Raw genomic sequence first — 26,458 nt, forward strand, 5'->3', positions numbered from 1 at the left:
CGTGCTTTGAACATTTCCTTTGCACTGGGTTGATCATGAGTTATTGCTTCACTTGTCTATTTCCCACAGACTAGTAGCTGACAGCTACATATACAGCCCTTTCCGGTTGTCAGTTCTATTTCTGTAAATGGCATCTTTCATGTTTCATGCAAATTAACCCACTTCACAAAAATGTCACATTAAAGACTCCTCTGAAAGCGAAAGTAGCTGGCAGTGCTCTGCCACTCTGACAAATATTGTATAACATGGTGATACCCTACCTGTTTCCTTTTGCAAAAATCTGGAGGGCCACAGGTGAAACACACAACATCTGTGCAAAATGAATTATAGGTGGAAGGATTCAGGCAATACAGAGCAAACACACTGTTTCTGGCACAACAAATGTGTATTTGTAATAAATAATCAAGCACGCTATTGTGTGCTGGTTCCAAGTTGGATTGGGCGGGGGGGGGGGCCTTGGTTAAGATGGTCACCACCTTCTCTGAGTGAGATCTCACCAACACTGTTGCCATTGCCCTTTCACGTAATTCTTCCTCTGGGGCAAAACTGCAAAACTGCACCAACTTCCAGACAGATAGGACAAGTTATGTTACAGTTACTGCTCCTTCTGTAAATTTCTCTCATGGTTCAGCTACTCAGAGCGAGTAAGCAAGCAGCAGCGGCACTGAGGAGGAACGGGAAGGGCCCAGAGGTTCTTTCATAGAGGTGGGGGGAGAACTGCTGGCCTATAGGACAGATGAGGCCCATGGAGGCCCATGTGGCACACAAGATCCTCTGACTAGCCCAGATGTTCCTCCTTAGCCTCAGCCCCAAGTGAGCAGGAGTGTGTGGGAGCGGGTGGGGTAGCAGAACAAGAAAGGGTGGGGCTGTAAGAGAAAGAAGTGCAACCATCCATGTTTAGCTCCAACCCTGCCCACCATAATCTCTGCCCCTCTGAGGTAATGAGATCCTTCAGACTGAAAAAGCTCCCAGAACGAAGAGACTACTGACATGCCCTAGGCCCCATCTGTACTACACGTTTAAAGCAGCAATATCCCATTCTAAACAGTTATGGCTTCTTCCCCCAAAGAATCTTGGGAACTGTAGTTTGTTAAGGGTGCTGAGAGTTGTTAGGGGACCCCTATTCCCCCTCACAGCGCTTCCATTCTCAGAGTTCTTTACAACCAATCCCTCTCCCTAGGGAACTGTAGCTCCGTAAAGGGTGATGGGGGCCTTCTAATAACCCTCAGCACCAGGATTCTTTGGGAGAATCCATAACTATTTAAAGTGGTATGATACTGCTTTAAATAAATAGTGCACACAGCGCCCAAGTTTGTGGCATAGGAGCCAACTCCTAGGGGCTGAGGTCCCCTCACCACCCCCATAAAGTATTTGAGGGGGCCTGCTGCCCCTCAAAGTTGATGGGCATTACCATTCAACTGGTGTATGTGTGCACTGTGTCTTGTAATTGCTTATACGGGACAGGGCATACCTACCTCCAGTGCTTTTTTTCTGGGGGGTATGCAGGGGTACGCATACCCCTAAACATTTTGTGAATTTTTGTACTTTTGTCCATTTACTGTATTTATTTATCCCGATTTGAACTATAAAATAGTGATTTTCTTGAGTCAAAATGAGATAATCCCTAAACATATATTTTTTTTTAGAAAAAAAGCACTACCTTCCCCTCCCCCAATATTTTATATTTAAGTTGGCATTCCTGCATTGTGGCTCTGTAGCACCGCAAGCAAGCTGCAGAAGGACTCCATTTCCCCCCTGTGCCCGACTGTGAGAGAAGTATTACTCTACTGGCAGCACACAATAGCGTTGGAGTCTCCTTTAACATTAAAGCTTTCATTTAATTCCTTTTTATTAACCACAGGGACCCTGTAAATGAAAGTATGGATTTCTATCATTCCAAGGGCAAAAAGGTAGTCTCAAGAACAACCCAGCTGAGAGCAATACTTAACAACCTGTGCTTTAACCAAACCTTCACTTACTATTAAAAGAATTAGCACTTTCTTACTAGCTTTTGTTATCTCGTTCCTGTGAGGAAAATTCCCCTTCATTCCCATGTACTCCCTCAGCTCTTATACATTGTGTGTCACTGGTCTTCAATTGGTGGGTTGTGACTCACTAGTGAGTCTGGCCTGAGCCAAGGTGGGTTGCAACCATGTAAATATATAGTAAAAGATGGAGAAATAGGTCCCAAAATGCATGTTTGGGTTTAAAGTGGGTCTTCAGTCCCGTGGACGATGAGGTTGAAGATATCTACTTTATATAACTCACATACTGTCATCGCTATTGGAGGAAAGTTCTATAAACAAAACATTTCTTTCATGTTTGCTGCTGAAGGGTAAGCAACATTACAAATCTGACCATAGCAGTATGTACTTAAGCTTTAGTTGTGAGTGCTGGGTGTGGGGTGGGAATCACCTGATTTTACTTCTGTTTGCTTAGACTGACAATGGGTATGTCAATTTCATTAGGAACTGGCATGGTTTTGCTAGCTGATTTTTTAATTTCAAATGAAATAATAGCTTAACACTTAATTATTACTTCCTGAACTGAATGATATGATTGGGTGAACACAATTAGCTAAATTTCAGCTAAGATGCACAATTACTGTACTTCAGGTTTTAGGATTTTTAAACTTATTTTTTTATTGTACTTATGACAACCCCAGTTGCCCTTTGGTTGTATATTTGCCTCTTTGTTTCGGTACTGCTAAATAACCATCTTTATTCAAAGTAATAGAAACTCAATATATTTTTAATGAGTATAACTTTATACATTCTCAGGATTATGGAGTAGCCCCTTCTGCAGCACTCCAACAGATAGAAATAATATAACACTAAAATCTTTTTTGACAGCAAGTACATAGTTTGTCTTCACAAAAAAAAAAGGCAGGGCTATGGATTCTGGGATGTAGTTGGATTATTGTCACCTAAGTAGGGTTGCCATGTGTCTTCTTTTTCCAGGACACACCCTCTTTTTCAGGGGTAAAATTCAAGACAAATTGCATTTATTTGCTTTGAATGGCCGTCATAGCGTCCTCTTTTTTGCTCCTCAAAATACGGCAACCCCACCTAACAGGCAACAGCTAAAGATAATGGCATTGCTTGTACACCATGCTAACCCAAACAGCCATGGGCATGAGTCCTTCCAGAAAAGAAAAACCTTTGTCAGAACTCATGATCTGGACAACATGCAAAACCAAGCTGTGGTTTAGCTCAGCATAGCAGTAGAATGACTGGGGAAGAGCAAAGCAACCACAATATCATGTCCCATAGCTCTCATGCTTGCACCATACCATGGTTTGGCTTAGCATGACAAATGAACCAAGAGAAGCCCTAATGGATCAAGCCACCACCAACTGGTAGAAAACCAATACACGTTTGCCACATGGAATGGCCCTATGTCTTTATGTGGATCCACATGGTTATTGAGACAATGGTGATGGTACATCAAATGGCCTTAAACCAAATGCCTGCAATATAAATTGCTCCACAGAAATGGGGCTCCTGCTGCTGACTGCTGAGAAGAGCTCTGTAAAGAAGAGCTTTTTTTTGTTCTTTAGCTAGTACTAGGGAAGCCGAAGCCCAATCCAAATTACTGGTAAACACAAAACAGCAACAGCAAATCACAAGTCCAGTCCAAGACAACAGAATTGCAGTGTTCTCAGATGTTGAATTGCTGAACAAAGTAAGCATGCATAGACACCTTTGCAACAGGCTGAAAGGGCAACCAAACTAGAGAACAATAATGCAAAAATTTCTTACTTGGGAATTCTATAATCTTACAATAAAGGGGAATCAGGGTATGTAAATACATACCCAGAACAAAACAAAAACAGGAGTTGCACTGCATTTCCCCCCACTGGGCGTGCTTTTTCCTGAATTTGAAATGCAAATGACAGGTGTACTGATCTGTGAACTGAACAACGATTCATTCTTTTGCCTGGCTTCTTCCTATGTTTCAGGTGAGCAGCCTGAAGTTAAAAAAATAAATAAAATTCAAGCACTGTATGTACACTTATAAAGTTAAACATACCTTCATCCACTTTTTAAAAATTGAAAGCAAACAATAAATTATAAAATAGTTGAAAAGCTGTTCGAAGGAGGATACAATCAGAGTTGTACATGATGCACTTTCCATATGAAACACATGACTGCCTGGTCTCTGAACTCAAGATGGTGACATAAAAAGCTCAAATTATGTACATCTGCATGCATTCTTAGAAGACAGAACTGTACCCAATTGACATGAAGTTTCATAGTTCAGCTGTGGCAGTAGAACAGCTATGAAGTTGGGATGGCGCACAGGGTACTTGAGGTGAAACCAAAACTTTCTCTGAAGAATTGCCTAAGAAATAGCCACTGAAAGAAAGATGCATGTTAACGTAGATCTGTGAAATGAGACACAGTTCATAGGAAGTTAAGTGAGCTCTTTTAGACAACCTAAGACTCTTGCTACCATTAAGAACAAAAAAATAAAAGAGCATAAGCTCTTTTAATATTGAGTGCTGAATAGTTGGTGCTATGATTGCGCATGAAAGGTATTGATAAGATGGTGCATTCTCATTAAAACAGAGACAGTCACAAACCATGTAAATTTACCAGGACATTGGCCCTACATAGTTGGCAGGAAAGAGACCCAATTTTCCATGTAAAGAGCCTTTCCACCAGAATGCATCAGAGTTGTCCAGGACTTCAATGACATCTCCAGCGTAGAAACCTAGCTCATCTTGCTCCACTGCCTCAAAGTCATACAAGGCACGGACCCATTGTGTTCGCTAATAACAGAGGAAGACAAAAGAAAGTGTCAGCTGTAGCATAACATGCCCCCACCAAACCACTGATGGCCTTTCTAACTAGCTATATTTGCACAATAAGTATGGGTGTGGTTGAGTCTCATTTGTTGAACAGAGTGCACATCCTCCTTCAAGGTTGCACATCTGTTGCATAGACATACCCAGCAAATGAAATATTTTGTTTTGGGGAAAATAAGACACTTGTCCTAGATAGCCATCAGTTCCCCGATACCTTTGTATTTCTTATGGTTTCCCCCTTTTTTCTTGGTTGACCATGGACTCAGGCTGTCTTTTTACAAAATAATAATAATAATAATAATAATAATAATAATAATAATAATAATATGTAAGGAACTTTGTACAGTGTAAACTATTTAAAATGTCACAGCTATATCTAAAAATAAAGTGATGTTACTACTCCTTTCCCACCAATGATCTAACAAGAGAACCAAGTTCCTGAACTTGCATAAAAGTTTAGCATAACTTTTATTTCAAAGTGGCATATGCAGAATAATACATGTAGTGTTGCTCTTTGAATAGAAACATGCCTCACATTCCCCTAGACCTAGACTCTGCCTCTCAAGAAAGACAGGGACCTGCCATACCTGTGGTTGCTGTGCTGGATCGGTGTGTCTCCGGAACACAGATGGCCCACTCCCTTCTCCATGGTGTCTTTGGCTCTGAGACGTATCTTTAATGTCCAGACTCCTGCCACGTCGGTCCTAGAATGTGAAGAGAATAAGATAATGATGAATCTGTTCTATTGGGGATCTGATACTTTCATAGTTACCTGCTGAACAGGAAACACTTTGGCTATGTACACACTGGTGGCTTAAAACACAGTGAGATTGTTTCCTCCTGCTGTTTTGCAAGTCATATTAGCACTTTTTTGCACACAACAGAGAGAGGGAAAGAAAGTCCTCAGCCGATGTGCATTACCTGTTTGGTTTCCCTGCATCTGCAACTCTCTGCCCCTGCCATGTACTCCTTTTGTGAAGCTGTCATCTGCACATGTGCCATGGCTATCTCAAATGTACACACCTCAGCTTAATTTCAAAGTGAATATGTCTTAAGTTTTCAAATTGGATGGAAGCAGGAGAATTTCTCAAGAGACTGTAGTGTACGTATGAATTGTGGCCAATGTCATGCGTACTGTCATGCGTACTCAGCTTCAAACACCAGCAGTGGGAGGGCACTGGAGTAACCAGTGATGTGTACAAGGCATTTATTACAATTTCTGTCACACAATGGAATATATATGTAGTGACTGGCATTGAGTTTTTGTGCCTGGTTATTTTATTTTATTTTTAACTGGACAACTGGAAATCCTGTTCCTATTTTTCTTTGAGGCTGCAAACACTTCCACCTCTGTGCAAAATGCTTGCCTACACTGCAGTTCACTGCAATTTGCTTTTGCCTTAGGCAGAAAAATGTCCTGGGCCAGCACTGAGCAGTGTCTTACATCAGCTTTATCAAATGCCACTTATTAGATACCTGTACTATTGCACAATGTGGGAGGCAATCAGAGGTGTGGCAAAATCCATTACTGTGTCAAATGTATTGGCCAATTTGGAGTAAAGCTTTTGTCAGGAAGGTTTGTTGTTTACACCTATCCACTGAAACAGCTTTTACCAACCCAGCACCTTCCAGATGTTTTTGACTATAACTCCCATCAGCTGCAGCCAGCACAACTATGCTGGGCTGTGGCTGATGGGAGTTGTAGCCCCAAACAACTGGGGAGCGCCACGCTGATGAAAGCTGTACTGAAGGCATGCAGGCAGGCAGGCAGGCTCTATTGTCCATAAAATAACTACTGCCCTTTAGAACTGCTAAGATTATTGTTTGTAGCACTGGAAGTATTTTCCAATTTCCTCATACTAAATGTAACATTTCAAACTGCCCCTGAAGGTGTCTTACCTGCCTTTCAGCCAGCACAAAAGGTCAGTGCGACTCAGTGCAGATATGTATGTCAATTGTTCCCCACTAGAGATGTTAAGAGTGAGTCAAAATCAGTTTGACTTTAAACCAGGTGTGTGTGTAGTTCACGTTTCTGCTTGATGTCAGACATATGACTCATATATAGTTAGCATGGTTGTTTTTGATGAGATATAGCCTCCATCCTTTAATAGAGGCCACTCTTGTCTTGTGTACACACAGCGTAGTTTAGGGCATGTTTACTCTGTTATAAGAACAGCCTTTCCTTGGAACATTCTAAGTTGCAGTATTTCCAGCTTTCTCCAGTACGTGACTTTCCTCCCCTCCCCCCAGATCAGATAGGATTCTCAGATATTTCTTTTACATGCATCCTTCTAATTGCTGCCACATGGACAACCTGGAGAAGAGCCAGGGGGGAAGCACACTATTTAATATATTTTATATGTCCTGAGCTGCACAGTTATGCCTAAAAGATTGGCAAGGAATTTATTTTGAGGCTAGGTGTATCAATTCCCACCACAGCTCAGCATGACCGAGTGTAATCTCAAGATCATGCAGGAAGACATGTAATAAAATAAGAAGAATCCTGTTGGATCAGACCAAAGGTCTAGCTTAGTCTAGCATCTTGTTTTCAGGCTATGTAAACACTATAGCTTTAAAGCACTTAAGAAGCACATTTCTCCTCCAAAAAAGAATAATGGGAGCTGTCATTTGTTAAAGGGTGCTGGAAGTTGTAGTTCTGTGATGGGTAAACTGCAGTTCCCAGATTAGTTTGTGAAGTGGGGATATGTTTTGAATGTTGTTTAAAGTTACGGTGCATATGCAGCCTTGGAGTGCCTAGCCAGATGTCTATGGGAAGTCTGCAAGCAGGACAGAGCAACTCAGGTCCATCTCTTTCTGTTACCTGCTTATGCTGCCAAGATGCTGATTGATCCACATCTTTGTTATGCCCTGATGCTCCTGCTTCTTTCCCATGTCCTCCATTCAGGTGAAGCACTTCCTGTGTCTTTTTGGCCAGGTTCCATACAGCGGCTTCCTGGAAAGAAAGAGGTTTATCCTGTTACGTTTTGTTCGTCCTTCTAGGTATTCTTTCCCAGAGTGCTTCCAGATAAGGGCTTCATATCAAAGGGATAACTCAGAACCATTCCCATCCCCTTTGCGTGTGATTGGCACCTTATCTTCCACACATTCCATTTTCTTAAGGCATGGATATTCATCACTATCCTGACAGTTACTATTGACACCATTGGGCACCACTCAAAGGAATGTATTCATTCTGCTGTTGTTGTTTTTGTCCCTCACCTCATTTATAGTCGTGTCTAGAGCATGAGATAGTGTCCAAAAACATTCATAGCTGCAGCTTATCTGAGACCTTGTGCTGAGAAATCTGACATGTTCAAACCCTTTACTGCCCCCTTGATACTAGAAACAATAGGTAATACTGCTTTACTAAAGCTAAGGAGGTGGAGACCTGATCAGCAACTTGGATGGAGAACCCCAATAATCTACACACATACAATGAACGTATGTGTATGTTTATGTGTGTGTATATATAAAACTTAATATTTTACATGGCAGGCAGTTTATGTAATAAACATGTGCAAAGGAGACTCATTTCTCTAAAGACATGGCACAGATTCACCACAAAGCCATGGTCAATTGTTAGATTTAATTTTTTAATAATAGTTTTTACGCTCATCTTTTTTTGCAAGTTGTGGCATATTTAACTCTTTGGAAAACTCCGGCATTTTTCATAGGGTTTAATCACACACAGAGAGCTTCAGGAATGTCTAATCTTAATCATTAGTGATTTGACTGTGTTTTAAAATTAAGCTTTTTAGGCTTAATTTGTCTTTGAAACTGGATCTGCCAATATTTCTACAGCTCCTGCAATCCTAACAAGCATATACAACAGTGGAGTCAGAAAGAAAGACCCCTATCCTTTAATTTTTGTATATGTTGGTTGTGCCAGCTGTCAGCTTTGCTTCCTGGTGTTTTCACACTTGAGGTTTAAATCACCTTTGAGCCTCTCTTGCTCTGCTTATGCTAGCCAGGGATCCTTGCCAATGCAGAAGAGATAGCGGATAAAGATGCTTTTGTAATGCAAATTGGCAGTTCAGATTCACATAGGCTTTTTATTTGCAATACAAAATGAAGGAAGCAAAAATGGTTTAAGGCAAATGCGGAGGAGGGGTTGCCAGGTACTAAAAGGAGGCACAGAGATCCTCTGTTCTAATGTGGATAGTAAGCTTCCTGTGTTGTCCGTATGACATTCTCTCCCAAATCACTGTCTTCCTATAATTTTCCCTCCCTCAATTAAGATTTTTTCATACCCTTTCCATTTTAGAGTATTCTTGGTATGAAAAAATCCCTCAGCCCCAACACTGTCTCTTACTGGCTAGAGCTGGGTAAACAAGGGCCACATTCGTTTCTGGCCAACCTTCTGAGGGCCACATGCCAGTGCTGGGAAGAGCAATGAATGTTAGTTTTACCTTTAAAACAAACAAACAAACAAACAAACTAATAATAATAATAATAATAATAATAATAATAATAATTTATTTATACACTGCCCATCTGGCTGGGTTTGCCCAGCCACTCTGGATTGCTCCCAACATAATATTAAAAACACGATAAAACATCAAACATTAAAAATTTCTCTAAACAGGGTTGCCTTCAGATGTCTTTTAAACATCAGATAGTTGTTTATTTCCTTGAAATCTGATGGGAGGGTGTTCCACAGGGCGGGCACCGCTACCAAGAAGGCCCTCTGCCTCGTTTCCTGTAACCTCACTTTTTGCAGTGAGGGAACCGCCAGAAGACCCTCAGAGCTGGACCTCAGTGTCTGGGCCGAATGATGGGGGTGGAGACACTCCCTCAGGTATACTGAGCTGAAGCCGTTTAGGGCTTTAAAGGTCAGCACCAACACTTTGAATTGTGCTCAGAAACGTACTGGGAGCCAATGTAGGTCTTTCAGAAATGGTGTTATATGGTCTTGGTGGACATTTCTAGTCACCAGTCTAGCTGCCGCATTCTGGATTAATTGTAGTTTCTGAGTCACCTTCAAAGGTAGCCCCACATAGAGCGTGTTGCAGTAGTCCAAGCGGGAGTTAGCCAGAGCATGCACCACTCTGTCGAGACAGTCTGTGGGCAGGTAGGGTCATAGCCAGTGTACCAGATGGAGCTGGTAGACAGCTGCCCTGGACAAAGAATCGACCTGTGCCTCCATGGACACCTGTGAGTCCAAAATGACTCCCAGGCTGTGCACCTGGTCCTTCAGGGGCACAGTTACCCCATTCAGGACCAGGGAGTCCTCCACACCTGCCCGCCCCCTGTCCTGCAAAAACAGTACTTCTGTCTTGTCAGGATTCAACCTCACTCTGTTCGCCGCCATCCATCCTCCAACTGCCTCCATACACTCACACAGGACAATCACCGCCTTCACTGGTTCTGATTTAAAAGAGAGGTAGCGCTAGGATTGTACACCAGGATTGTTTCCACTCACACACCCCTTGCTGTCCTCCATCCTGGCAAATAAGAAGCATTCTCAAAGTTCAAGGATGTATTCTAGCCAAGCAAAGACACTTGAGGAGACTGCAAAGCAGGGCAGGTGCAGCGTGTGGTCTGGGATGAGTTCCGACATTCGAACTCAGGACGCAAGGGAGAAACGTGCTAAGAGGAAGGCATGCTTGGCAAATCCACACCGTGATCAACTCCCACCCAGAAACCAATGTCCCCACTGTGGAAGGGTGTGTGGATCCAGAATTGGCCTCCACAGTCACTTACGGACTCATTGTTAAAACCGTGTTTATGGAAGACAATCTACTCAGTGACGAGTGATCGCCAAAGAAGATCCCTGTCAAATGCTTTCATGCTTCTTTTCTAATTGAATAATCCCTGATGCAAATACTTGATGCCATTTACCCGTCCTTTCACACAAACACACTTCTTTACTTTCCAAGACAGTCTTTTAAAAATGGATGTAACTGCTGGAAAGAGGTCAGCAACATGATCCTCTCTGCCAGGTGTGTCATTGCTTCTCTTCGAAGCGGATAAGGAAGTGCTCCTCCCTGCACAATGTGGGTTACAAAACTTCCTTACTATTGTGGGCACAATCTATTTTCTGCTTTGCCTCAGCATTCACATCCTGGTAATTTAATATCAGAGTCCACATCCTGGTTAAGCAGGGCTCTCTGGTTACTGTAGTTACCGTACCTCCTCCTTCTCAGTACTGCACTGTGAGTAATGGTCATTTCTTTGTTCTTCTGGCACAGACTGAAACAAGCTGCCAGCAACGTGGGATCTACCTACATCCCAGGGTTACCTTTTGCGCTCAGGTCACACCCACACCATACATTTTAAGCACCCTTAGCAAACTAGTTTCTAGGATTCTCCTTGATTATTAAGGTGGTATAAGTGTGATTCAATGTGTGGTGTGGATGTGACATTTCTCTCCTCCTTTCAGTGCTCCATTCATTCTGGGTTTGTTTTTTTATCACTATGCTTAAACCATGCCTCTTGTCTCCAACCTCAAGGCCTCCTTTGCATTCTGTGTAGATTGCTGTTAGGAGTAAAATAAATCAAAACAGAAGACGGCAGTGAAATGAGATTTTCATCTTCAACAAAAAGCGTATCCTTTCAATGAACCAGCATGAATGCTCTTCCCATAGTTCCACCATAGTCCCCACCTTCTATTCCATTGAAGACCTTTATTTTTAGGCAAGCCGTCCCAGAGGGGCAATTCCCAGTCGTGCTCATTGTCAAATTTCATGAATTTTACTACATTGCTTGGTCTGGAAAGGTTGCTTCCTGGTTCACTTATAAATGTCTCCATAAAAATCAATTGATTTTTATAACATTAAAACTAACAAAAAAGAAAAGAAAAGGTGGGATTGGGCACAAGTTTGTCTCACGGAAAAAGTCCATTAGGACTCCTAATTACATGCTTCTGCCTCATATGTACTCATTCACCCTGGCTTGGTAAAAACAGAGCTCCTTGAGATTTACGATACGATACCATACCATACAATACGATATCTTTATTGTCATTGTCCCATATAGAACAATGAAATTGAAAAACTACATAAAACTACCACAAAACTACATAAAACATTCAAAAACCCCTAAAAACTCTAAAACCCCATTTTAAAATACACTATACTATAGAGACCCCTTAAGCTGTGTTTAGAACCAGAATTGCATTTGCGTAGAAAGTGTTTCTCAGGCGGCTAGTCCTGGCATTTATAACCCTATACCTTCTTCCAGAGGGCAGAAGCTGAAAGAGATCATTTCCGGGGTGCATACTATCCTGCGCTATCTCTGCCGCTTTCTTATGGCACCTGGCAGCATAGATTTGATCTAAGCTGGGAAGAGTGCACCCAATTATTCTCTCTGCAGTCTTTACAACCCTGGATAGCATTGTTTTTTCCCTGGCCATGCAGCTCCCTGCTGCTCTTACCTGCTGTTCTTTCTGGGTCTCATCCTGCAGGAAGATCTGTGCGTGTCTGGAGATGGAAGAAGTCTTGTAGAATTCCACAAGTTTATTTAGTGACAGGAACTTTTCGCTCCACAAAAAGTAGTTGCCCTTTGGGTCCCTCATCACTTTGAAGTGTTGTACGTTCTCTTCATGTCTGGGTACCAAAGGGAGAAAACAAAACATTTGACAACAGTCTGGGATTCCCACTCATTTAATTTGTAAATGGTTTTGTTTTGCTTTGTATCCTACTTTAATGACATTCAGAAAGGAAACATTTTGGATGAAAAGCAGTTTTTGGAGCAGTTGTGAAAATGCTTCCAGCGCTGGCAGAAACCAGCATGGGATAGAGCACTAAAGCTATGCTTAAAATCCTTAGCATTTAGAGGCCTGTGAAAGGCCTTTATGAAGAGCAATGGTGCTGTATTAATGAAAATGGTCAGTCAGGCCCTCTTACTAAATATTTAATCACACAAATCATCAAGGCAATTTTGAATTAACATCTATCACCAGAGGAGACATGACGGGGCAGTAACTTCCTAGGCATCTGTTGTTCTAATATAGCTAAACCAATGTAATACAAGTCAGTCTAAACCAATGGCCAATATGAAGCCCACTAACACAAGCATCAGTGCTCCCATGAATAGCATGTATGATGCCTGGCCCAACAGAGAAGGATGAAGGATAAACCACAGCCTTTTTGTGTAAGGGTACTCGCTAAACAGGGATGGGGAACTTCAGGCCCAGTGGATAATGCAGCCTTGCACTCTATTTGTTTGGCCCTCAGGACTCTCCCCCCCGGGCCACGCCCCTCACTGGCTCCTACTTCATACCCTCCTTGAGTGCTTTTTTTTAATAAAAAAAATTATTAAGGGTTTTCTTGTTTTACAGTGTAAGTGTAATGCCTCGTATTTTTCCCCCCATGTAACATTTTTACAAATCCGTTTCATTTGTTGAGGCATTATTCCTTAAGTGCTTTTGCCTGCCTGGAATGTCTCCTTGAACTCTGATAATGCCTCTTGCTTGTTGGGATGGAGGATAGAGATAGAGTGTGTGCATGTACAAACTAGCTGACTGTACAAAGCTAAACTTTCCATTTGCTGCTTCAACCTTCTGGTGCTCCTCCTCATTGGCATTTGACCCTCAGAAGGTTGTCCAGAAGCAGCCTTGAGGCGGGAGGAGCTTCCCCACCCCTGTTATAAAAGGTCAGGGCAGAAGGAAACTATCTTCATGGTTTCTGCGTTGCCAAATACAGGAAGGAAAGTCCCTGCTCTTACCTTGGTTATGTCATATTTGAGAATAAGGTAGGTCACTTGGAGGAATCATAGCTCAGTGGCAGAGCACATGCAGGTTAGGCCAAAGCCAGCATGAAAGTGCCCGAGGCAGGACCACCCACCGGCTACCCATACTTTGCTGTTAGTGGGACACCACTCTGGGCTCCTCCCTGTTTTAAGCTTCTCTCAATGCCTGTTGCTAAAGCGGCTGAAGGAGTAGCCTAAGAGCGAGTGGAGCAACTGAACTGCTCCCTATCATTTGAATTGCTGCCAGTTTTGTCTTGTGCTTGTTTACCTGCCTCCAGCAACTCAGCAGGCAAAGTCAGGTTCCCACCCACATTGCTTTCTTCCTGTTTTAAGTTGCTGCCTGACAGTGTCTGAACCAGTATGGTTAAGAGTGCTGGACTAGGATCTGGGAGACCAGGGTTTAAATCTCCTCTAAGCCATGAAGCTTTGTGGGTGACCTTGGGCCAGTCACTATCTCTCAACCTAATCACAGAAATATCATAGAAGGGATTCCGAGGACCATCTAGTCCAACCCCCTGCAATGCAGGAATATGCAGCTGTCCCATCCAGGTGCGTTATCAGCACCACGCTCTAACCAACTGAGCTATCCAGGCTCTGCTTCGTACAGGCTGCTGTGAAGATCATATGGAGGAGTATGATGCCTCAAGCTCCTTGAACAAATGAATAAATATAGTAAATCAATAACTAAAATAATTTGTCCAAAGGCAACGGCTATGGGAGTCTTCTTGCTTAGGGTGATCATTTGATACTGTGAACAGTATTTCTCAAAAATCTACAGATGGCTTGGGGCTAGTGTCACATGCCTCAGCTTCACACACTGGCAGTGGGAGCCCACTGGAGCCAAAATAAATGGTAATGTGTACATACCCCAACAATGTCTGGAGGGACTCAAGGTTCCCACCTCTGATTTAATGGGGTGGTTCTGCTCCATGTCCCAGCTTGTTATATATTTGTATGTTGTACAGGCTGAAATAACATTACGTTTATTTCAGCTTGTATGTCGTTAGCTTGATTGATTGGCTGTTATTTCAAAGAGGGCTTCGTGCTGCTACTGTAGAGATGGTTGCTATTTACCTGTTATTGTTTTATGTTTCATTTCGTTTTGGTTTTATTGTTGGAAGTCATGTTGTGTGCTTTGGCAAAGAGGCAACTCATAAACATTTGAAAAGATGGAATAATGATCTACCTGGGAAAGAGGAAGCATCACACAGCCACTTTTGAGAGATGCTGTGCTCTGTTTTCAATTACAAAAGGATGGCTGTGGTGGAGTGGGGAAGGAGGGAGGGAGGCTGAGAGAAAAAAACATTTCAGCATGCAAGCCAGGACTATAAGGTCCATACTGGGCAAGAAGGCTGCTGATCTTTTTTGATTTATCATTTATTTATATATTGCTTTGCAGCCGAATCTCGCAAAGCAGTTTATGTAGAACAGGTAAAACAGTAAGCATCACTCAAAGCTATATAAACAGCCAAGGCAAGGTGTCTTGGGGAGCTGCGGTGGGGTGGAGGGCTCTTTTTTTGGGAAAAAACAAACACAAAATCTTTCTTTCTCCCAGGGCAAGATGGTTCCTTAGGCAGCTTTGTGGTGATCCTGCGGGAGGGAGAGGCCACCTCAGGTAAACTACTGAGAGCTCTCCAGGCTGTTGTAGCTTCTCTCCCTCTCAGGGCAAGATGGCCTTGCAGTGGTGGTTTGTTTGTTTTTTGCTTTATTGTGTATTCTGTGCTCTCGTTTTGTATTTTTAATTTGCGAACTGCCCTGTGATCTTCAGGTGAAGCATAGTATACAAATTTACTAAACAATAGTAAAAATAAGGAAAGTTTACCCCTCGCTGAGCTGCAAATACTACCATCCTTAGCAAACTACAGATGACTTGCAGCCAGCATGAGAGCCTCCTTCTCCAACTAAGTTCTCTCAGAAATATAGGATACTTCCCCATCAAGTCGTAATACTGCAAATGATTCATTTCCGCAAACATTAGCAGCAGGACTTTTAATTTACTGGATTTCCCCTGCAAAGTGTAAATCTGTATTAAAGGGGGTGGGGAATACAAGCTGCTGTTTTGATGTCGATGCCATTGTGTGAACATAAAAGTAAGAACAGGTACAAAAATAGGAAGGGAAATAAGGTGTGGGTCTGGTATAGGTTGAGCTCTGCTTGAGCACTAGAGCTACAGTGGGCAGCTGCATGTCAGGGTTCAGTCCTTCTCAGGTCTGGAAACAGGGCTACCTTGGAGGAAGAGGAGGAGGAGAAGCAGGACCCCCAACAGACCATACTGCCAGTGACCCCGATACACCTTCAGACCTAGACATTTCAGTCACAGGACTGGAGGTCTCCAGACCAGTCGCCTGACTCCCTGGTTGGCTCTCTGAATAAGTAAAGGATTGCATCGTTTATATATTTTATTGGCTGATGTTTTTATATTGTAAGCTATTTTGTCAGGCCTCATTGGAAGCAGATAGCAGGATAACAGATTTGTAATTAAACAGATCTTCATACAGAGAAACAGAAAACAGACCTGTTTAAAGATGCCAGCTGGAGGGAGACCTCCTCAGTCCCAAACGCCAGTCTTTCCTAAAAGGCAGGTAAGAAGGCTACAAAGCACAAGTACCTGACAGAGATGGAGAAGTCGCCTGGACGGTTCTGAGTACCTCGGACGATGAAGGAGCCCACTTTGTTGCCCCTGAGCATATTCTCTGCCTTATGGCGGGATACGTCTTCATGGAACCAGCTGAAAAGTGCAACAGATTGCATTCATGGAGATGAATGTAGGTGGTGAAAAAGAGAGACAGAGAAAGAAAGAAGTAAAGAAAGAAGTGATAAAGGGGAAAAAATTGGAGAGAAAATTTACAGTGAGCCAAGTAAAGAAAAGAGGGTACAGTGGTAGAAAATGCCACATGACTGATTCTGAAATAGAACAGCCCAGCTATTTGCTAAAGGAAAAACTGAGTAAAAATAAGTAAATGCACCCCTATTTTGGAAACCCCAAACTCCTTCATGTGCTGCTTTCACAAAGATCAAGAAATGTGATGACACCAGGGCAGGACACAGGGGCAGAAGTCCAGGGCCCCACTCACCAGAATGAGCAGGTGGGCCCCTGTATGTTGTGGGGCTGGCATATGCTATACACATGACCATCCAAAGAGGGGGGAGGGGGGCATGAATTCAAGGGTTTCAACATTCACAGTGTTTCGAAGCTCAGAAAATGGAAGTATGCCATTCCTATTGTTAAATGTCATGACTAAATGTAGTATGTCCCTCTATATTCACAGTGTTTCGAAGCTCAGAAAATGGAAGTATGCCATTCCTATTGTTAAATGTCATGACTATATGTAGTATGTCCCTCTATATTCACAGTGTTTCAAAGCTCAGAAAATGGAAGTATGCCATTCCTATTGTTAAATGTCATGACTATATGTAGTATGCCCCTCTATATCAGATCCTTAGATTCACGTGTAGAGACTCACAGTTCAGAAGGCTCATAGAACTGAGCTTATATCACCCTAACGTACAACCCAAGGCACAGGTACTTGCAAGAGAAAAATGGATGAATTTTGTCTAAAAATGAAATAAAATATAGGCCTGCACTTTGTTTTTTGAGTTCTTACCCTTCAGCTGCCAGCAGATGAAATTGCTCTATACAAAAAGTTCCTTTTGGTTCCATCCAGCAGGGGCCAGTGGTGCAACACATACAAGCCAACGACAATCCCCCAGAGCCTACAAACATTGTTCCTCGCACACCTGCTCCAGGTTAATAATATGCCAATAATTATTTAGAAGTCTGCACTGCCACGCATGTAGTCTACTGAAGTCAAGCCACCAGGTGTACTCTGTGCTACAACACAGTACTTTAGGGGGGGAAAGCTTTTTTATATAAAAAGGATGCAAAGTAGTTTGATTGTCGCTGTTGTCTTTAAATCTGCAGAGAAGGATAATAAACTTGCATATGGTACCACAGCATATGAGCACAAGAGGCTGAGAAGTTTATGCCTGGGCACTGTGAACGTGGTTTAATTAGCAGCTTTGGTGCAAACCATAATTTACTTAAGGACTGCTAAAGCAGGATCCTGCACTTAACAAATGACTGAGATGTCCCTCTCTGCCTCATGCACACAATAAATCCTCTTTTTACAATGGAGCAGGTGCACAGGGCTGAAGATCAAAATAAACATCGCTTTAATTGCGTGTCTAGCAGAAGTTTTCAAAATGTTAATTCTAGGAACACCCTCACCCCTGACTTTCATCAGGACCGCAGTGTACAAGGACACACTCAAGCTAAACACCTAGAAGAGTTGACATACTTACCTGGGTCTGTGAAAATCTATGAAATTCTTTGGGACATATCCTTCATAACTATTCAGCTCAGCCTTGTACCACTCTTCCTTAGAGCTTAAAATCTATGCACCAAAAGGAGAGTCAGTATTAGTTTAAAGGACATATAGGTCTTATGCTACCCGGGTTTTAAATGTCCCATGTCCCCCTCCTGGCACACGCCCCACTGTTAGACATTTGTCAACTTGCCCACAAGGTTCTGAACCAAGCTTCAGCAGTTCTTTGGGAAAAACCTCAATTTTCTCTCCTTAGAGCAGGTGTGGGAAAACTGGCCCTCCAGGTGTTGCTGAATTACAACTCCTACCATCCATGGCTATTCTTGCTGAGGCTGATGGAAGTTGTAGTTCAGCAGCACCCAAGGACCAAAAGGTTCACCATACCTGCCTTATAGAAATGATATGGCAAAGCCACTGTGCCTGACTGAGAGCCCAATTCATGCAGTTTGCATGCGAAGGGTGCTCTACCCAGTCAAGGGACAGTGGAGATGCACTATTGTCCCTGCTGCAGAGGATGCATGACATCTCCCATCCTCAGTGTTTACACATTCGGTGTGAATGTCTGCAGGTGGAAAGCCCATGCACTTAGAGCTCTACATACCTGGGCTTCCCTAGGAGATGGAACCCTGACTGCACAGGATTCCGGCTCCTACAGGAACCTACCCATGTAGAGGTATAAATGCTCAGGCTCTGCTCTTGCAGATGTCCATGGATGGTGGTAGCAGCAATGGTGTAACCCTGCTGCCCCTTGTATAACACAATAAAATGTATGAAGGGTGCTGAAGTGTTCACAAGATACAAGGATGCAACTCCAGTAATAGAAGCAAGGTTCCCAAAATAAAGGCAGAGTGGGGGTGTTGAGGACATGTCCTCAAAACATGTCCTAGCTGGAACCTATCCAAATTAGGAAGCAGGCTGTGAAACCTTTCCCAGACACTGATTGGTTACCGGAAAAAATGGTTCAAGGGGCGATAACCCTTCTCCTTAAAGTGGTATGTATAGGGTCTTAGACTTGTAGGACTTTCAGTTTATGCTTCATTTGATGCCTTAACAATGCTTCACCTTGGGAGAATACAGACATCTTTAGGAGTCAAACACACAAACACATACAGATACTTGGCCAGCGTGGAAGACTTCTGCAAGACTCATCAGCTGCACTGGACTTTGCTATCTCAGTAAATTGGTTTCCTTGTTTAACAGTTGCTGCTGTTTGTTAGTGACTAATTACAGTGCTACTTCAGTCCTGCCTGATAACACAGCTTTTTCAGTCTGCACACAGATATGGTCACTCAGCCACAGAGACAAGCGACCCTCCTCTGTTCTGAAGTGGTAATTTCACACGACAGTACAGCAGACAGAATTTTCTGATCTGCAAGTGGTGCAGGCCCAGGGATTTTAAGGCTGCCACGAGGTTGGGTGGGTGCGTAGGGGCACACAGCTACTCCCTAGTCACTGCCTGCTGCCTGCAGGGAACCATAAAAGAGAGAGAGAGGGAGCAGAATAGGTTCATTTCTCACACTGCAAAACCACTTTGCAAAGGTGCCCACTTGGCAAGTAGTATCCTGCTCTGCAATGTAGTTAGCATAATAATTAATCCATCCCTGTAGCAAATGAACCAGACTTCAAAGGTAGGCAATGCCGTCGCAAGAAAAAAGGAAACAAAGCAAGTAATTTGAAAAGACAATCATAGACGGGATAGGTATCAAGGGCTCTTGCAGAAAAGCAGCCACTGTGGGAGCAAAACATGCATTTGGAAGAAGTAAAACTACGAGGAGGACACAGAGGTATTAGAGGAAGTGCTCGTTAGTTTTGCCCAAATTCCTGCAGACTTGTTCAGATGGTGGAGGGATCTGGATGTGTATTTCTAATATGTCTGTGATGAAAGAGTTCTGCTTTGAAGATCTTACAGGGGGCTTAAGGAACTGTGTGAGAGTTTTTTTAATGGGTTGCTTTGGTTTTAGTGGTCTGCACCAGGAAAATACAAATCCTTCCATTTAACTAACAGGGTGGAGAGCGGCCAAAAAAAGCCCCCTGATCCATAGAGCAATGCCTGCATTAGATCCTATAGATGTTTATGTGGAAGGACGTCCCACAGACTTAAATGGGACTTACTCCCCAAGGTAAGTGTGTGCAAGATGGCAGCTTTACTTGTGCTGACCTTGCACTAAAGCAGCTGAGGCACGGAATCAAAAAAGTCCCAAAGGCTGGTTGGACCAACAAGAATTCAAAGAATTGTAAACTTGTGCCCACTATAGGCAATAGAAATTTAATGTTTTCCACTGCCCATGGATTTACCAAGCTCAAGTCAATGTAGAGAAATGCATTGATTTCAATGTCTAGATGCCTACATTGAATTGTGGCCATTGTGTTTTGGCTCTACCTCTTCATGCACCAATCCTTTCCTGAATTTGGTAGCACTTTGACTTCCTTACACACACAGGTATAAATGCCTAGACAGAGGATAATTCCTGTTATGTTGTGCTGCACTGTACATAGCGTAAACCACACAAAGACTTTTAAACCATTAAGCAGGCTAGAATTTTTTGTAAATGAATATATCTGCATTCATCGTAGAAAATCTCGCTTTATTTTTGCTCTTCACAGAAATAACTACAACGTAATCATCTGGTGAACCTTAGTGATGGCACCTCATGCCAAACTACCAAAAATATGTGTGGCTAGGAACCAGCTAGATTAGCTATGCCAGTGGCTGAACTAAATATCACTTAAAATAAATGCAGCTGTTTATCTTCCCATGGGCCAATGCTCAAACGGTAAAAATACTAAAGGCGACCTCTGTCTAATGCTTACTTTCCTGGAAAGAGGTATCTGGAGCAATCAATTTCCCTGGTGCATGGAGGGCTGGCTTCTGATCATTTTTCTAAAGAAGGGGTTGAAGTGAGGAGATAGCTTTCCTCCTGTCAGTGGGCCTCACACTTCCTGCCTCTTTCATCTTTTCCACATCAGGGCTGCGACCCATATCACTTTTCAAAAACAGCCTGATACTTGGTATGTACATTTTGTGTGAAATAGAGATATTTCACAGTTAGGTTACTGTTCCAGAGGACAGCCTTCCCACAACCTGGCTGGATTATATATCCCATTAGCCCCAGCCAGCATTGCCAAGGGTCAGAGGGGATGGGAGTTGTAGTACAAAACATTTGGGGGGATTAGGTTGGGGAAGGCAGTCATAGGATTTAAAGAACATTGGTAAACAAGACACCCCCCCCCCCGTGCCCACATTGTCCCAAATGATTTCCTTGTGCATAACTCTCCCATTGTTTGTGATTGCTTAATGTCCTTGTAGAAGGTGCTACTTTGAGTCTTTGTTCTTCTTGTTCATCTTTGAAATGCAGATTTAAATTTTGGACTAAGAAGGATTTTCTTTTTACTATGCAACCTGGGAATTATCAGTGAACCACTAATCTACCAGTGCCAGTTGTGGGTTTGCTGTCTTATGGGATGGATTGTTAATACAAGCTCATAAGCATTGAGCAGAACTTACAGTGTTAAAAGAGAAAATACTTGGGTGAAACCTTGGTTTGCACTTACCTTCAGAACATCCCCAGCCCGGAAACTCAGTTCATCCTCTCCTGTTGCATTGAAGTCAAACTTTGCAGTAGCTTCCATACTGTCTCCTGTGAAGGGATCAATGGTAAAGCTTAGTATAGTATTAATATCTGTTTTGTGGAACTGTACTGAACACAGGAAAGCTTGTTATGGCCCTTTTACTCAGGGGATCTTTGGACGAGATTGTTCTATAAGTATTTCCCCACTTGGACAGGTCTGACTAGACTGTTATGCCACTACGGACACTAGCATAATCGAGTCACAATCCTAAATTCAACTCAACCTGTAACAGGGTCAATAGTACAATTGGCCAAAGTCAGAAAAGCTAAGCATCGTCACACTGAAATACATTCCCACAGCCTTCCCCATCATCAAATCAATCATTATCTTGGGCGGCATCATCATCCTTGCAGGAAAGGTACTATCAGTCAACATGCACCAATGGCCAGATAATTCCATTTACGTCTTCCAGCCTAGTATACAAATACACACACCCTCTGCAAAATGCACAAACAAGTGGCCAGAAAGAGACACCAGTACAGAGACACTATGTACATAGTGTTGCATATGGAGAAACCATATGCTTCTCAAAAGGAGGGTTTCAGGCTTGCTGAAGGAGCAGTGCCTCCACACGAGAATTTCCATAAGAATGCGCAGGATGCAGTTTACAAATGGTCTTCAAGGGCAGCAACTTTCTGAACCTTGCATTACAATAGGTTAGTTGTGACGTTGCCTGTACATGCTTAAAACACATGTCTCCATGAGAAGGATCAGCTGGGGTTTCAGCTGAACCAGAAAGAGGCAGCCCAGACCACAGTGAGAAAATGGCTTTGATATCCTCTGGGATTAAAAAATTGTTGAGAAATATAAATAAAGACAAGGGGCAGGTTATCAATTCTCACAAATGTCAGAATCAGAGATGGAAAAGCCTATGACCCTGCAGATGATGTTGTACTACAACTCCCACCCTCCACAGCCAGCATGGCCAATGGTCAGAAATGAGGTTCAATCACGTCTGGAGAATCACAGGTTTCCCATCCCTGCTGCAATGATGTCAAAATACCTGCAGGTGCACATGAGCTCTACAAGAACTCCATTTTGGCACCAAATAGAGATATTTACATAGTGCAATGGTGTTGAACCTGTGGACCTCCAGATGTTGCTGGACTCCAGCTCCCATCAGCTCTGATCATTGACAATGCTGGCTGGGAAAGATGGAAGTTGGAGTCTAACAATATCTGGCTGGTCAGAAGTTCCCCAGAGTTTCCATTGTGAAAGAAGACACCATTATGAATACAGTTGTACCTTGGTTCTCAAACTTAAATCCGTTCTGTAAGTCTGTTCCAAAACTAAAGCGTTCCAAAACCAAGGTGCGCTTTCCCATAGAAAGTAATGCAAAATGGATTAATCCATTCCAGACTTTTAAAAACAACCCCTAAATCAGCAATCTAAGATGAATTTTACTACCTAACAAGACCATTGAATCCATAAAATGAAAGCAATAAACAATGTACTGCAGTTACACAATCAATCCATCAGTAGCTGAACTGGGTTCCACACAGTCACAGAAACAAAAAAGAAAAAGAGCCTCAAAAACAAAAATGCTAAATAAATAGCAAAACCAGGCAGACCTCAGCGTAACACTCAAAACGGAAGCGTGGCACTCAAATCGTCAGCGTAACACTCAAAATGGAGCACGTTCTGCTTCTGAAAAAGTTCGCAAACCGGAACACTTACTTCCGGGTTTGCAGTATTTGGGTTCCAAGTTGTTTGAGTACCAAGGCATTTGAGAACCAAGGTATCACTGTACACTATTGTGTTTCTGTCTTCTAATAATGCGTTCAGATGGATCAAATATACAGAACTTGAACGTACCTCAGATGAATGCACTGGGGTCTGATTGTGCTGCAGACAAAAAGGCTTGTTTTTACGTTTGCAAGCGATGATGCTAGGATAAAGGACAGGAAAGCTCCTCTTACCATTTCCTGCTAGCAGGGTTGTGATATGATCTGAAAGGACTATCGATGTAACAGTCCCTTTACCTCAATCTGCTGCTCTTCCCTGCTCAAGCTGCCAAGAGCAAGGCAGGAAGTGGCTCACTTTATAGTGCATGTGAGAGGCTGTACCATGAACAGCAGCTGAGAAATAGATAACATGGCCCTTGCAAAAATCTACAGAATGTGCTTCATTACCCATAATTCTTTGTTATCGCATTGTGCTCATACTTTTTCTTTTTTTAAAAATAGAACTTCATGAAACAAACACATAAAAACTAAAACAAACCAAGCTAAGGTTGGCGTGGTATGTTACATTCACAAGAATAATAAAGCTGGTTTTCCAGATATTTATGATGATACAGATGCGCAAGTAGAGAGAGAACAAATGAGAGAACACACGACTGGCGCATTGTGTTCATTCTCCAAATGTTGTTGGATTACAACTCTGAACAGCCCAAGTCAGAATGGCCAATGATCGGGGTAATATAAATTTTCCAAAAAACCATATTCCAAAAACACAGCATTTCCATAAAGTTAGAATATTCCAAAAATACTGCAAATTGCTTTGGGATGCCTCTTGCAAAGCAATTAATAAATAAAATAATTAGAAGAACAGGAACAAATGTTAGCCATCCCTGCTCTAAAACAGTCTTATCAAATGCCTAAAATTGTAACTGATACGCCACAAACTTGACAATTTTACATCCAACTTCGAGTCTTGTACATCATCTGCAGTAGGAGAATAATTAGAGTCTGGAAATCATTCATGGATTCATTTGTTCATTTTCTGCCATCTCACTCCTCTTTGCAACCCCCCTTGTGTAGGTTCTAAACATGATAGAGCATGGGAAATTTACATACAGATGAACCAACTTGCCTTAGGATACATGACTCATACCTAAATATGGGAACACTGAAAGGGGTCGACAGCCATTTATAATGTGCTGTAAATTATAAGAACCAACATGCATGAGACAAAACACCATAGCAGGCTTGTGAGGTGAGGTGCATGTGTGATGAGGCATGACAATTTTGAAGAAGTTTGGGGCCCATTTTTGTGATATATAATAGAAGAATGGAAAATACTGGGCCTCCAAGACATCCATTCTGGAGAGATTTACTAAAATTAAAACAGAACACCCACCTAGGATGAGAGCACCATACAGGAACCTCGCTATTTGTTCTGTTGTAGGTTGATGAATATTTATTATGCAATAATAAATAAATGACATTTATCAATAAATGACATTTGCAAAAACAAAAACAAAAGAAAAACACCTTTAAGGCTGCAGTCCTATATATGCTTACCTGGAGTGAGTCCCATTGAACTCAGTGGGTCTTACTTCTGAGTACACATGGAGAGAACTGCATTAGTATTAGCTGCTGTTTTTATCTTTCTGTCTTCAGCTTACATTGTTTTATCTTCCTGCTCTGCTCCCATCTTGCCGGTTGTTGCTTAAAATTTGCTTTTTACTTATTACATCGTTTTTACCAGTATAAGCTGCCTTGAAGTTTTGTTTTTACAGTAAAGAAACCTCAAGGAGCGGCCCCCTCCAACTGCTGCTAAATTACATGAACACCATAAACCCAACTCACGAGATCTATCTGCGGAGAAGAAAGGGTGTCAGTGTGTGGGACTCGTAGACCTCAAAGCATATTAAAGTTGCTTTGTGTGCATTTGTGTGTGTGCACTGACACATCCCCGTGCATGAGTCAGAGGCATACGCCTGTGCTCTACCACATGTAGAAGCTACATGTCAAGGCCATTTATGAACCAGCCCAAAGTCCCTTAGCAAGAAGTGAGGGCGTAGCCGGGGGGCAGCTGCACCCCCCTAAGTAAATAAAAAAAAAGACGTAACTAAAAGTAGAAACAATTAGAATATTTGAAACAGAAATGTTCTCTGAGGTCACTTGGATGAGGTTGTGGTGCATTCTAGCGATGCAACCCGATTGAGTGACAGGTATGGCTTCCGCAAACTGACCTATCACGTTGCAGGTTCTGGAACAGGACAGGTAGGTGTCCTGCCCCCCCCCCCCAATAAATCCTGGCTACTTCCATGGCAACAAGTTCCTCTCACAGCAGAAGTAAAATATGCTAGTGAGGAAGGCACAAGTGTTATGTGAAGGGGGGGGAACCTCATCACTTTTAAGGTAATGGTCCACTGGAGACGCATCACTGAGAGTTATCACCTGTCATTCCTAAATAGAAAAAGGATCTTCTTCGCACACTTCCTCCTGGGTGTCTTTCGGCACTTTCTGTTTCCTTGTTGCTTATTTTAGATGAATTTGAATTCATGTGACTGAACACGAGACAGGCAGAATGGAGGCCAGGCGTCTGGCAGCCGACACCCAGATTAGCTGGCACAATGTGACCTTGTTGTTCAGCATTCTGTTTAGGCTGCAGTTACTGGGATGCACATGCCGTGTTGCTGTACAGCCTTACAGCTTGGTCTGCCTTGAATGGCAGTAGCTCCTGCAGCCTCTTAAGAATTTGCCAGTAAGGCAGATCCAGAGAGTTGGGAGGCTATTTAGCTCAATCCAGTGCTTCAGCTGTCACTGCCAGTTTCCTCGCTCCCTCCCTGATTAGCCCATGAAATCCAACGCTGCCAGCAAAGAGTGCAGACTGGAGAGATTCGAAAGCTAAGAGCTATGCAGAATAAAGTAGTTACAGATGTTGATTTACTATCAGTCAAATAAAAGAAGCACTGTACACAGAAGCGGCAACAAGCTTGGAGGGCTGGGAGTTTTAAAATTTTATATCGGCAAAATGGAGATTTATTAAATTCTGTCAATGATTAGAATCATACCATGCATAGGACCTGTTTTTATATCATTCTGGAAACTTTTATTTCATCATGGATGCCAGTACACTTACTCATTTTGTACAGAAAATGTAAACATAGCTTACAATTGGCAATGATGTATCTTACCACAATCCACCATTAAGTGTTTTCTCCATTAAATAACAATTTCCAGAAGAGTAGCTGTGTTAATCTGGTGTGGCAAAAATGCCTTGCAGCACCATGAAAACAGTAATACAGGATGAGTCCTTTAAAAGAGGCCCT

At 42.5% G+C, this 26,458-nt stretch overlaps 1 protein-coding gene across 3 annotated transcripts in view; it reads right to left on the minus strand.

Annotated features, from left to right (window-relative positions):
* Window positions 1-2,730: 2,730 nt before the first annotated feature.
* Window positions 2,731-26,458, minus strand: part of GRAP2 (GRB2 related adaptor protein 2) — a 48,593-nt gene continuing 24,865 nt past the window's right edge. Inside the window, exons 1-8 of one of the 3 annotated variants that reach the window (XM_083573901.1) lie at window positions 24,702-24,855; window positions 21,379-21,464; window positions 17,804-17,895; window positions 16,110-16,229; window positions 12,186-12,357; window positions 7,632-7,763; window positions 5,398-5,514; window positions 2,731-4,774 (exon numbers count right to left, since the gene is read on the minus strand). In XM_083573901.1, the coding sequence (XP_083430027.1) occupies window positions 4,595-4,774; window positions 5,398-5,514; window positions 7,632-7,763; window positions 12,186-12,357; window positions 16,110-16,229; window positions 17,804-17,895; window positions 21,379-21,464; window positions 24,702-24,717 (915 nt within the window). In that variant the 5' untranslated portion in view covers window positions 24,718-24,855 and the 3' untranslated portion in view covers window positions 2,731-4,594. Of the gene's footprint in view, window positions 4,775-5,397; window positions 5,515-7,631; window positions 7,764-12,185; window positions 12,358-16,109; window positions 16,230-17,803; window positions 17,896-21,378; window positions 21,465-23,271; window positions 23,295-24,701; window positions 24,856-26,458 lie in introns of those variants that run through there. The other 2 variants (XM_083573903.1, XM_083573902.1) reach the window with 2 other exon arrangements.

The sequence above is a fragment of the Podarcis filfolensis genome (genome assembly GCF_964270895.1).
Source record: "Podarcis filfolensis genome assembly, chromosome: 10".
In the NCBI taxonomy this organism is placed as follows: domain Eukaryota; kingdom Metazoa; phylum Chordata; class Lepidosauria; order Squamata; family Lacertidae; genus Podarcis; species Podarcis filfolensis.